This window comes from Zonotrichia leucophrys, chromosome 26 (genome assembly GCF_028769735.1).
Source record: "Zonotrichia leucophrys gambelii isolate GWCS_2022_RI chromosome 26, RI_Zleu_2.0, whole genome shotgun sequence".
In the NCBI taxonomy this organism is placed as follows: Eukaryota; Metazoa; Chordata; class Aves; order Passeriformes; family Passerellidae; genus Zonotrichia; species Zonotrichia leucophrys.
Genome location: NC_088195.1, coordinates 1,150,860 through 1,164,123, shown reverse-complemented (window position 1 = coordinate 1,164,123; position 13,264 = coordinate 1,150,860). Strand labels below are relative to the sequence as shown.

General features: G+C 54.9%; 2 protein-coding genes across 2 annotated transcripts; one reads left to right on the top strand and one right to left on the bottom strand.

Moving 5' to 3' along the window:
• Nucleotides 1-697: 697 nt before the first annotated feature.
• Nucleotides 698-7,039, bottom strand: AP4B1 (adaptor related protein complex 4 subunit beta 1). The gene is made up of 10 exons (XM_064732943.1): nt 6,787-7,039; nt 6,478-6,702; nt 6,262-6,392; nt 5,901-6,048; nt 5,272-5,768; nt 4,526-4,609; nt 3,538-3,641; nt 3,179-3,386; nt 2,408-2,692; nt 698-2,004 (listed from the first exon to the last, which is right to left on the bottom strand). Exons 1-10 carry the CDS (start codon nt 6,897-6,899, stop codon nt 1,532-1,534), a joined length of 2,268 nt encoding a protein of 755 aa, XP_064589013.1. The 5' UTR covers nt 6,900-7,039; the 3' UTR covers nt 698-1,531.
• A 157-nt stretch (nt 7,040-7,196) lies between these two features.
• Nucleotides 7,197-13,206, top strand: DCLRE1B (DNA cross-link repair 1B). Its single transcript, XM_064732944.1, has 4 exons — nt 7,197-7,385; nt 7,491-7,635; nt 7,848-8,027; nt 8,126-13,206. The coding sequence occupies exons 1-4, from the start codon at nt 7,197-7,199 to the stop codon at nt 8,965-8,967; spliced, it is 1,356 nt and encodes a 451-aa protein (XP_064589014.1). The 3' UTR covers nt 8,968-13,206.
• The last annotated feature ends 58 nt before the right edge of the window (nt 13,207-13,264 follow it).

Sequence of the window (13,264 nt, the reverse complement as noted above, 5' to 3'; positions counted from 1 at the left end):
GCACAGCGCACAGCACGGGGCCCTGGCACCCTCTGCTCAAACCTGCCCCACTTGGCACGGGGTGGGCAGCAAGGACAAGGGGAGGGACGTGCTGGACACCACCACCATCCCAATAAATCCCTTCAGCCATCACTGCTAGGGGTACCCAGGGGTGAGAACTGTGGCCCATTCACATCCCAAGGGCTTTGCTTCACCAGGAAGGCTTCAAGCCTGGAATGTGGCTGGAAGAGTCCATAAAACAGCATGGAAAATGCACAGTTCCCCTTCACACTTTTTTTTAACGTAGAATCCCAGAATGGTTTGGGCTGGAAGGGACCTTAAAGCTCATCTGAATGGGCAGAGACACCTTCCACTATCCCAGCTTGCTCCAAACCCCTCTTTGGACACTTTCCAGGGATGGAAGTTTGAGTGTTTCCCACATCAGCCCTCCCTGAGGGCAGGAACACAACACAGCTGTGGGAACTGTCAACTGCTGCAGCTGACTGGTGATCTGCCCTTGAGTCCTCCTGCAGGTTCACCCTTCACAGTAATTTGGCATTTGAGACTGAGATTAATTATTGCCCAGTTGCTCCTTAAAGCTTTGCTGCAAGGAGGGTCAGAGAGAAACGCCCTGTAGGGCACAGAGCTGCCCTGATCCACAGATCACCCCATGCACAGCCCTGGGGGTAAAAGGAACAAGAAACTCCAGAAATCAGCCAAGAATGATTCACATTTTTATTAGGAAAGGCAGAAGTGTGTGTAACAGTGACAGGGTGTCAGTGAAGTGCATGGAAGGCACAGTGCTATTTGAGGGTACAATCAAGTCATTCAGAAACCAAAAATTACAAGAAATCGGGCAGAAGCAGCTTGTGCTCCTCACAGAGTACCCTAAACCCTGCTAGATCAATCTCACTGTGTACCTCACCCTCAATCAAGGAGCTGGGGGAACTTCAGAGAGGGCAATTCTCACCTCAGTAACACATTTCAATTAAAAACCCACATCTGTCTGGTTCCAGTGAGCAGGCTGTCCCCTGCCTGCCCTCCTCTGGCACAGCAGAGCTCTGCTCACCCCCAAGCAAAGCTACCACTGAAATCAGACAGCAAATTAAAACAAATCTAAAGGGGGCCAAGATTGAAATATTCTCTTCTCACTGCACTGTTCCTCTTAATGTGAGAGAAGTGGCAGAATCCTGGTGCTTCTGGTGTTTGGTTTGGGCTTTTCTTTTTAATTATTTATATTTCTCAGGAAAAAACCTCTCCAAAACACAGCCCTGAGTTCTGCTCAGCTCTGTTTCCATCGGTGATGTTCGTGCCTCATGAACCCAGCACGGATGCCACCATGCTGTGAGTCACAGCAGAGTGACCCAGGGGAGGGCAGCCCCTCACCCTGCCCTGCTCCCCAGCCCCAGCTCCCCCCACAGCACCCAGGCTTCCCAGGTGAACTGGAAACTCTGCACTTTAAAACTACAAAACACTGGGTATGGCAAAAGGAGCCAGAGAAATCAACTTTTGCTGTGCTCTGAGCATGCATCCTGCTGGGAGCAGGGACCAGTCATGACTCCAGCCCAGCCACTGCCTCCAGCACTGTCCTCAAGGCTGAGATGAAGGATTGCAGTGCCTCTGGCTTTGCTTCACTTTGCTTCACCGCGACCTGCAGCTCTGAACCTGCTGCCTGAAGCAGGAGCTCAGTGAGGAAGAGGCAGCCTGAGTCATCCTGGGCACTCAGATAAGCTTTCCAGGGCTGGGCTCCAGCTCTGCTCATGGCGATGGTGTGGATGTGCACCACACGAAGGGCTGTCTGGATGGTGTCTGCATGGACAGGCCCAGCCCAGGGCAGGCAGAGCTGGCAGCTCGTGTCCAGGCTCAGCCAGCTCCTCTCAAACTGTTCTGCACTCAGGGAAACATCAGGAATCAAGCTTAGGCTGCCTGCATCAGGATGAGCCTCGAGGAGTTCTTTCTCTTCCGACACTGGAGCATCAGGATGGACCTCGAGGACATCCTTATCCCTTTCAGAAACCAGGGATTCTGAAATGACAGCACAAACACTGGTGAGATGCAGCTCCCAGCTCCACAGAGCCCATTGGATGGAGCACAGGAATCCCAGTGCCACCAGCAGCATTTCCTGGGCTAGTGAGAGACCAGCCACACACTGCACACCAAACTCCCAAAGCACTCTGACCTTCCTCCCATATGGGAGAGCGTCTTGGCTGCCCAGAGCAGCTGTGGCTGCCCCTGGACCCCTGGCAGTGCCCAAGGCCAGGCTGGACAGGGCTGGGAGCACCTGGGACAGTGGAAGGTCCCTGCCCATGGCACAGGGTGGAATGAGAGGAATTTCAAGGCTCCCTCCAACCCAAACCATTCTGGGATTCTGTGTTCTGCTGGCAAAGGCAGAATGGCTCCCAGAGGAAGGAGAGGCAGGTCTGTTCACCTGAGTCTCTGCTCCTGGAGCCAGCAGCAGGAGAGCAGGAGTAGGAGGGTTCCACAGGCTGCTGAGCGGTGGCGAGCGCCCAGCGCTCTCTGCCATAAACTGTGGCCAGAGTGTTGAACTCCAGGGCCCAGGCATTGACAGGCTGCTTGCTCTGGTCCCCCAGCAGCCCCAGGGAGGGGTCACACTTGGGGCTGCACAGGACCCTCCTCACTTCCTCCACGCCAGCCTGCAGAAGGCGGTAGTAGAAGAGCCCTCGGTCGCGCACGGCCATGTCCTGCTCCTCCTCTGGAACACAGACAGCAACCCATGGAGAATCCCTCAGCCACACTGCCCTGAGCACTGACACTAAACTATACACTAAACTATTAAAAACAGCCTTTCAGGGACACAATGCAAGCCTGCTTACAGGCAGACAGCCAAAGCACAAAGGGGAATGGCTTTAAACTAAAAGAGGAGAGTTTCAGATTTAATACTGGGAAGGAATTCTTCCCTGTGAGGAACCCTGGCACAGGGTGCCCAGAGAAGCTGTGGCTGCCTCTGGATCCCTGGAAGGCCAGGCTGGACAGGGAAGGTGTCCCTGCTCAGCACAGGGGGTGGAATGGATGATCTTTAAGGTCCCTTCACTCTGATGCCATGACTCCACACTCATCAGCCAGGGGCCAGGCAGCAGCCTAAGGCATGGAACCACCTGGAAGCAGCCAGGACGCTGACCCAGCCAGGTGACACAGCCAGAGCAGGCCCCTGGGAGCTGTGGGGACACGGGGAACCCACCAATGCAGAAGTAGAGCAGCCTGCCCAGCGTGTCCTGGCACTCGGCAGGCCGCGCCAGGAAGAGCCGCAGCAGCGCCGTCAGCAGCTCCATCTTCACCGCCGGGAACGACTCCGACCTCACGTTCTCCACAAAGTCCTCCAAGACGTAGGGAGCGTTCGGGATCTTCTCCCCGTGGGTGCCCAGCAGCCAGACCAGCGCTTGCTTGCCCTGAGGGAAGCACAGGAACACCAGCAAACAGCTGCTGTGTGCCACGCGTTGGCAGGAAATGCTGGGAGATCAAACCTGAGGATTTCTGATTTTTGCCCCCACTCTCAAGGCAAAGGGAAGATGGACAGTCCTTGTCCATCCTCCCCCTCACCTCGCTGTCCTGGATGGTGTCCTCACAGCCTGGCAGGGCCTGGCACACGGCATCTGTGCACTGGGGACACAGCCAGGCCAGGTCCCGGAAAGCACGGACCACAGCTGCAAGGAAAACAAGTTATCAGCATCCCCCAAGAGTCATAAAAACCACTGGGGAAAAGAAAAAAATAATCTCAAAGCCCTGCACTCAAGGGGCTTTGCAAATCCCAGCCTGGAGGGTCAGTGCCCTGCCTGAGCCTGTGATTTGAGGCACCCTCCTTCCCAATCCCATGGCACTGCATTTGTCAGAGCAAAGCTGCACCAGGTCTAAAATAGAGCACTGAGAGTTCAGATTGTTCCTCTGCTGGAGAGCAGCCTCTCTTCTGGCCACTGCCAGCCTTTAAAAAGCCTCTGACTCATGATGCTTCAGACACACGAGGTTAGGATGACAAATTAAAGCTGACCCCAATTCGAAATGAGGCTGGTGAACTTTAGGTCAAAACTTGAAAGGTTTTGCTGCCCACTCAGACACAAAAACAGCTCCTGAGATGGAATTCAACAGCTGAGTGCAACTGTGTGGTTTTCAAATCAGAGAGCAAGAGCAGTTAAAAGAGAACAGCAGGAACAGCAGTGATGTGAAGGTGGATCTGAGGGCAGAGGAGAAAAAAGGAAGCTTGGGCACAACTGAATCAGACTGTTATGTGAGGAACAGAAATCACAGAGATTTAAAAGATCCATTAATCATCTTGGCTCTCAAACAGACACTATAACATCTCTGCTGAGCCCCTCACTCCTGAGTCAGCAGGTGGCAGCCAGAAAGAAGCATGAGCACAGCTACAACCATCTCCTTTTCCACAGAGAGTTCCTGCAGAAGGAACACACCTTACACCACTCATCCCACCTGGAAAACTTCCACCAATTAAGCTGAAAGCCAAGTGCCTCTGGGTTTGGGATCAGGAGCTCCAGCAAAGGCACCTCCTGAGAGCATGAACCAGCAGCATGGTTACCTGAGGTGATGTGCTCCTGCTGAAGCCCCAGAAGCTCTGTCAGAATCCCCACACACTGCTCTGTGTATGTCCTGGCAATATTGGCTGCAAGGATGCCAAAAAGACATAAAAATCAACCTTCTGTCTGAGTGAAACAGGAGTCATGAACCCAGCTACTCATCACAAACTCTCTTTAAAGGAACAGTCTCTCTCCTTTCCTTGCTGACTACTATTTCTGAAAGTGTGGCCAAATGAGCTTGTTCTCCACACCAGGGACATGTTCTTTTGCTTGAGGCCACGCCTCAGAAGATTTTAGAACTTTCCTTAAATGTAATACATTAAAAAAAGCATTTTATCATCCCCACCTTTCTCCTTAGGAATACTGTAATAATTTGCCTATTTTTAAAGCTCACAAAACCAAAACTATCACCTGAACTCTGCCCCCACTACAACTCAAAGGACAAGCAGGCATCAGAGCTCTCCACTCCTTGCACAGCTTCACTGAACGCTAGAAGGCTCATTACAAGATGAAATTAAATTTTCTCTAGAGCATCTCCTCACACCATGAGATTCAAGGACTTTCTGCACAACCTGAAGCAGCTCAGCGCCAGGACTCCTGGAACAATCAGAACCACTCTGACACAAACCACTCCTGGGCAGGCTGCTGCAGCACAGAGCAGTGACGTGGTGCTTGCCCAGGCACCCTGAGCAGAGCACAGCCCCCTGAAAGGTGCAGGGCTGCAGCCAGGGCAAGGCCGAGCTCTCACCTATGGCAAAGATCGCTCCCTGCGCCAGCTCCACCGACACGTCAGTGCAGTAACCCTTGAGCTCCTCCAGCACCTGCTGCACGTTCTCATCGTTCACCAGCTCACACAGCACCTCCATCTTCTGGCATTTGATGTAGTGGGGCTCCGAGTAGGAGCAGAAGAACTTTTTGTAGTGGCTGCTGAAGTGGCCGGGCAGGCTGCGGAGGATCTGGCGCACGTGGCAGAGCGCGGTGAAGCACAGCTCCCTGCTCTCCGAGGTGCAGGCAGACAGCAGCGGGCCCTTCACCCGCACCAGCACATCTGCCTGCACATCTGGGTACTCCCTGGCCAGCACCAGGAACAGCTTGGTGGCCGCCATCACCACGCTGGGGCTGCTGCTCTTGAGGTAGCTGTCGAGCAGGTTGAGGATGTCGAAGAGCTCGTCCTCGCTGCGCGGTTTGTAGCGCAGCAGGAACGTGAGCACCTCGCTCTGCCCCCACTGGTCCAGGTCGGGCATCCTGCCAGGGGCACAGGGGCACCAGTCAGGGAGGGCAGGAACATCTTATGTCCCCCAGGAGCTGCCTCTCTGCATGGAAAACGTGAGAACAAGACAAGCTTCCAGCACCATCTTAATGCCAAAGAAAGCAAACCTGTTGAGGAGATGATGGGCAATGGGTTTGTTGATGACGACACCTCCCTCCTTCTTCAAGATCTCTTCCAAGGCCCTCAGGCAGTTCACGACCACAATGGGGTCCTGGTCCCGAAGCAGGCTGTAGAGCTCGTTCACCAGAGCACCATCTGCAAAGCACAGAGCTCTGGCCATCAGGATCTGCTGGCACACTGCAATTTCCTCAGTCTTTCATTCATTACCGTCCACTTTCTCTCTCCTTCTGCCCCACAGCCACGACAACACAGGGGCAGCACATGGACCCCAGGACAGCCCTGAAGGCTGAATGCACATCACAAACACATCACCAGCGTGTCCCCATCCCACGGCCACCAGCCACTCACCCACTTCGCAGTCCCCCTGCATCTTCACCATCTTGGCGCAGCCCAGCACGGCCGCCCTGCGCACGTAGGACGCCTTGTCCCGCAGCCCGCTCACCAGGGGCTGCTGCAGGTACTCCTGGATCCCGGGCATCCTGCGGGAGGGCAGCCGGCCGTCAGCGGGGCACGGCGCCCGGGGACAGCCCCGGTTCGGTCCGGTCCGGCCCCGACTCAGCGCACCTGAGGCCGCACATGGTGCGCAGGGCGAGCCCCCGCACGGCCGGGCTGGGGTGCGCGCAGTCCTTGCGCAGGGAGTTCACGGCCAGCAGCGCCAGCTGCGGCTGCAGCGGGGCCTGGGCGCGCACGTAGAACGACACCAGCTTCTTCTGCACCACGTCCGGCACCGCGCCCGCCTTCACCATCTCCGGGAACAGCCCCGACACGTCGGCGCCCTGCGCCATCAGCCTGCGGCGGGGCGGGCACGGGGCTCAGCGGGGCTCGGTGCGGGCCCGCGCCCCCCGCCCGGCCCGGCCCGCCCGGCCGCCGTACCGGATCACGCGCAGCACGGCGCCGCGGTACCGCGCCGGGTCCGCCTGCACGTGCGGGTTCGACAGCGCCCGCCGCAGCTCCCGCAGCGTCTCCTCGCCGCCCAGGTACGGCATGGCCCCGCGACGGTCCGCTCCTAAGCGCCGCTCCCGGTTTCACTCCGAGTCCTAGGACCCGGTGCCAATCGCAGTCCCGGTCCCGGTCCCGCTCTCAGATCCCGGTCCCGGTTCCGTTCCCAGATCCCGGTGCCGGTGCCGCTCCGCCCGCCAGCCCCACCGCCCCGCCCACGTGACCCCCGCGCGCATGACACCGCCCCGCCCCGCCCCTGGCGCCCGGCCCCGCCCCGCCCCGCCTGCGCGTGCGCGGCGCTTCCCGCCAAAACCGGCGTGAGGGGAGCGGGATCCTCGCCCACCATGAGCGGGACGGTGCTGGCCGGGACCCCCATCGCCGTGGACTTCTGGAGCCTGCGAAAGGCGGCCGGTGCTCGCCTCTTCTTCCTGTCCCACATGCATTCGGACCACACGGTGGGGCTGTCCAGTACCTGGAGCCGCCCGCTGTACTGCTCCCCGCTCACCGCCCGCCTCCTGCATCACCGCCTGCAGGTAGGTGTGTCCCGCCCTCCTCTGCCCTCATCGCCTGGGCATCCCCATGTGCTTGTCCCAGTCCTTGTCATCTGCCCTACCCTGCCCTCACCTTGGCCTCTGCAGGTGCCGAAGTGCTGGATCCGGCCGCTGGAGGTGGGGCAGAGCCATGTCGTGGGTGAGGTGACGGTGACGCTGATCGACTCCAACCACTGCCCTGGCTCCGTTATGTTCCTCTTTGAGGGTACCTTTGGCACCATCCTCTACACAGGTAGTACAGGGCAGGTTCCTACAATCACAAAATCACAAAATGGGTTAGGTTGGAAGGGACTGCAGTGGGTTACCTGGTCCCAGCACTTTGCTTAAGCAGGGTTGTCGCAGAGCACATAGCACAGAATTGTGACCAGATGGTTCTGAAATATCCTCCGTGAGGGAAACTCCAGACCCTCTCTGGGCCGTGCCCTGCCATCCCTGTCCTTGCAGGAGATTTCCGCTACACGAGCGCCATGCAGGGCGAGCCGGCGCTGAGGGGCCGCCACATCGACCGCCTGTACCTGGACAACACGCACTGCCACCCCCAGCGGATCCTGCCCTCGCGGGCGCTGGCCACCCGCCACATTGTCCGCCTCATCCGTGCCCACCCGCGGCACCACGTGGTCATCGGTGAGTGCTGCCCTGCCCTCCCTCCTGCCAGCACGGCCCAAACCAGGGCTCGTGTCCCCTGTGCCTGCCCTGTCCCTGAGCCGCTGCTCTCCCGGCAGGTGTGTACACTCTGGGCAAGGAGACGCTGCTGGTGGAGCTGGCGCTGGAGTTCAGCACGTGGGTGGTGGTGAGCCCCTGGCGCCTGGAGCAGATGCGGCTGCTGGAGCTGCCGGATGTGTTCACCGCTGAGGAGGGCACGGGCTGGATCCGCGCCGTGGATGTCGCCGAGATCTGCTGGGACACGGTGGTCACCTGGAACGCGCAGCACCCCACCATTGCCATCATCCCCACGGGCAGGCCCGTGAAGGTCACCCACCCCAAGATCTACCTCGTCCCCTACTCAGATCACTCGTCCTTTGAGGAGCTGCGTGAGTTTGTGAAGTGGCTGAAACCCTGCTCCATCATTCCCATTGTGAAGGACGACATGTGCCAGGTTTACTTTCAGGAATACCTGAGCTCTGCTCCCCAGGTGCTTCCTGACTTTGCAGTCTCAAAGCCTGTGCAAGAGCCTGGACAGCAGCAAAGCCGAAGGAGGGGACAGAAACCCACAAGTCTCTGGAAAAGAGCCCTGGGGAGTTCTGTGCCCCGAGGGGTTGTTTATGACTCCCCAGAGAAAAATACTGAGAAACCTGAAGTGTTTACAGATGTTAAAGTTCCTCAGCACTACTGTGAGCCAGCTCTCTGCTCAAAAGAACGCCGCACTTCTCACAGGGGTGAGAAGGAAGAGCTGAGTGGGGAACAGCTGGGAGCAGCAGGAGCAGCACCTGTTTCCAGTGAGCACCTTGCCCCTGGACTAGCAGAGCAGTATTTACTCACTCCCTTACACGTCCTAAAGCAGTTTTCCTCACAGAAGTTCGATCAGCTGGTAGAAGACTTTCTTCAGAAGAAAGACACACCCTGAAAAATCGTGTGACGTTGCTGGTGCTAGTGCAGCAGGTAGCAGTGTTTCATTCTGCCTCATGCTCAGGTTTACCATTAGGAGAGAGGAGCTCACCTTTGGGGCTCTGTTTTCTTTACCTCTTTATAGAGGACAAAGAGGACACTAGAAACCATTTGTATATGGTACTTAGAAGCTTTTTTTTTTTTTTCTCTACATCTGCTGTGTCCCCACACTGTGCTGGGCACTGTGGTCCCACTGTCTGTGTGCCTTGTGTCCACCTTTTGCAGTGACTTGCCCGTCCCCTGTTAGAAAAGTCACTGAGAAGCTGATTCAAGCAGAGCTCAGAGGGTGTGAGCTGTTTGCAGCTGAGTAATTAATGGGTGGAATGTGATTAATGGAGCAAGGGGGGGAATCTGAGAGCCTCAAAGATTCTCCTTTCTGTAAGTCTGTGATGCCTCGCTGATAATGAGCAGTTCATTCAAAAGTGTATTACAAAAGTTTTTTATTAAGGTGCTTTTGAAAAATGATGCTAAAAGAAATCTAGAAAAGGAAGTGCCTTGAAATCCAATAATCTGTTTTCTATCTGTTAATCTACTGTTACTTGCAGCTTTTGCATCCAGCCAGCCAAGTGCAGCCAAGTTCCTGCTCTCCTGAAAGAGCCATCTCAATGCTAATTGGCAGTGCTTTTTCAGGTTTGTGGCTAGGAAAAGTGGGAATTGTTTGGGTTCTTGAGTTGTAGGCTTTGCAGATTGGGTCACTAAATTCTCTGCAGTCTCTTGCAGCTCTGAATTCTGTTTGATTGCAAAGCGCTCCTGGTAACTGCCAGTGTTCTGCCTGCTCTTGTCCTGCAGTGGCAAATGGAATGGGAGATAATGACACATCTGCCTGGTGGTGGGAAGTGATTAGTCTGAGCAGCATTGTTTGCAAAGATTGTGGCTGAACAGCAGAACTGGCTCTGTTAGTTGGAGGTTGAGCACTTTCCCACTCTGGATTGGCTGCAGAGCCCCAGCCTGGCACAGCTGGGAAGTGTCTGTGGTGTGACAAACATTGGGTACCCACTGCAGCTGACTGTGCCAAACAGCACTGCCAACGTTCCACATTGGCCCCTCACATGGTCAGGGCAGCTGGAGTGGAAATGGTCACTGGGCGCTGGCCTGGAACAGCAAACCAGTTTGTGCCTCAGCTCCCTTGATCCTCCTTTTGGTGCTGTCTAGGCAAAATGTTTCAGAATTTTCTGAACATAGTGTCCTACAGGGCCTTTCCAAGTGGCAGCAAGATGGGCTGAATTCCCTGAATTGAGACAGAAAAGGAAGGGAAGCCTTCTCTTGGAGGGAAGCCAGGCGTTGTGAAAAGCAGAGGTGCCCCTGGATGCAGCAGTCACAAACAGGGCTGTCCAGAACAGGGTGTTGGCAGCCAGAGTGGGGATGTTTGCAGAGCTGTTTGTGTGGCAAACGTGACTCCTGAGCGCCAGCCCTGTGCTTTCCCAGGCATGGCAGTGTTTGTCCCTGTTACATAAGGAGTGCCCGTCCCTGGGGCTGCCGTGCTCTGCCTGCCAGCTGCCGTGGGGACACTGGAGGTGACAAACAGTGTCCTGTGAGCTGCACACAGGGCAGCTTGAGCCTCCTGCTGTGGGCCCTGTGTCCTGCTGCCTGGAGTTTTGTGTGTGGATGATTTCCTGCTCAAACTCAACTGCAGAGCTCCGGCAGGTGGGTGTGAGTGGAGACACCTGCACGTTTTGTAACATGGAAATGACAGTGCTGTGCTGGTAGTGTGCTGGCTGCTGCTGCTGCCTGGGAGATGCAGGCTGTTATTTAAATATTATTGAAATTCAAGTGACTCATTTGACAGGCAGGAGAGTGAAGCACTGCCAGAACTCCCAAATTCCAGGTCCTGCTTTGAGCAGCTTCTGCACTGCTGGGGAGGAATGCTCACCTTCTGAGTCACTGCTCCACTTGGGCATGTTGCAAATGACCTGGGAGATTTGTTGTTTTGTGGCATCCAGCCTTTCCTCTTTTATTCTTATCATCCATTTATTCAAGTCAATGAGGTGGAGAACCTCCTGGCCAGCCTCTGGGCAAAAAGGAGTTGTAAATGGTAATTTTTTACAGGGGTAAATCTGAGCTTTAATCATGCACAGACAAGTGAACATTGCAGACTTCAGAGTCTGGGGATCTGCATCCCCTTTCTGTGTGCTCAGTTAAAGCTGCAGAATAAATTCCTGGCTTCGCTTTCCAGAGCTGAAAAGGTAATTCCTGCCACTTGAGGAGGGAATTATCCATCATGCTGAGCCAAGGAAACCTAAAATCTCTGTGGCTTTAAAAGGCAATAGAAGCAGGAGGGACTTGGCCAACAGTCTGTTGGAGATCTTTGCCTCAGCACAGCAGGTGCACAGGGCATTTTTGTGCCAAACATTTCTTCCCTGTTAGGTGTTTAAATACTACTTTTGTGTGCTGTCCTAAAATGCTGGAAAATAAAATGGGGCCTTGTGGGGAAAATTGGAATTGCTGACTCTTGGGGCTTCTGGGCATCCTTCAGCTTCCCCTGAAGATGGATTTAGTGATGGACTGGCAATGCTAATGGTTGGACTCTGTGATCTTAAATGAATTTTCCAACCTAAAAGATTTCATGAAGTCTCCTGGCAGCAAATCTTTGGCTCTTGCAGGCCTTGTTGTCCCTCACACTTGTGTCCACGATGGCCCTGTTTTCCTGGCTCCCATCTGGGTGTCCTGGGGAGCAGGCTCTGAGCCTGCTGCCCACAGGTGTGTTTGGCTCAAAGCAGGGACAGGGAGAAGCTGCAGCCCAGCAGCTGAGGGGATCTCAGGGCTGCATGCTCAGAACCTTCAGTTATCCTGGCAGGGAACAGAACGTGCTCTGAGCAAAGTCCTCCCAAATCTACACACAGGGCATGCTCCAGCTGCTTATCTCTGCCCCACAGTTGGGAACTGAGCCCCAGTGGGGGGAGACAGCTCAGCCAAGGCCTTGCACAGGAACAAGGAACGAGCTGAGTTCCCCTTGGCAGGTGTTCAGTGCTGTTTTACCAAGCTGTGATCAAATGCTGGCGTGTTGTGAGGGCAGGTTCTGGAGCAGAGCTGCCTGGGGAGGGTCAATCACTGCACTGTGGACAGCTCAGTTGGCTCAAACTTCTCAGAACACTAGGAAAGCAGAAGGAGTGCCCTGTTGATGCTGTGGAAAGGGGAAAATGGTTCTCTAGGTTGCTGTTGAGAGGCTGAGGTAAAACTTGCCTTGCTCCTGTGCTCCACAGAGACAAGTGTGCAATGTCACCTTGCAGGGACCACCCCAGAGCGCTGCTGGGTTGGGTTTCTGTCTCTGCTTCCCCAATTACGAGGCCAAAGCACTTCCAGAAACTTCTCCCTTCTGTTCCTGCAGCACAGGGGCTTCTTTCCGAGATTATGGTGAAAGCTTTCCTTCATCAGAAAATGAATGAGTTTACATAATTACCTCTGTGGTGTGGTGTCACTTTGGACTCACTCCAAAGCCTAAAATATTTGTGTTTTTTTTTTTAATGGAGTCCTCTGAAAAGGCACTAGAACACGTTGAAATCACTTTGATAATCATGTGAGGTGAGCTCCTGTGGATGTTCTGTGTGTGTTTGTGATTCCTTCTGCTGAATTTGGGATGTTTTGCCACAGCCACTGCCGTGCTGAAGTTTTTCTGGCTGCGGCTTTGCCCTTGGCCAAGGCCCAGCCTGAGGCACAGGCACGAGTTGTGCAATAAAACCTTTGGGACAGACCTTGACCAGGAGCCTCGTGGCTGTGGCTCGGGGAGGTTGGGACTTCGTGGGCAGGTCTGGGGAGGGTGAGGATCGTGTTCCATGTGCGCCTGCAGAGAATCCTGCCCCGAGGACTGAGCCCTCCCTGGCTCAGAGGGTGCCGAGCTCCTGGGCAGTGTTTGGTGGGGTGGGTTCACACTTGTTGTGCTGTGCTCATGTAAACAGGAAACTGTGAGAGTTTCTGAGGTTTTCATAGCATCACGGAATGGAAGGCATCTTAAAGATCATCAAGTTCCCAACCCTGCCATGGGCAGGGACAACTTCCACTGCAGCAAGTTGCTCCAAGCTCTGCCCAGCCTTGGACACTTCCAGGAATGGAGCAGCTGTGGCTTCTCTGTGAATCTGTGCCAAGGCCTTACCACCCTCTGAATAAAGAATGTTTTCCCAATATGTAATCTAAACCTACTCTGAGTCTGAATTTTGGTAAGACTATTTGTAATTTTTATTTTTAAATATTGTCAACTTTTGCAAGAAAGCGAATAAACGTTTCTGTTACATTGCCTTTGGAAAAAAGTGTTGTGGAGTTCT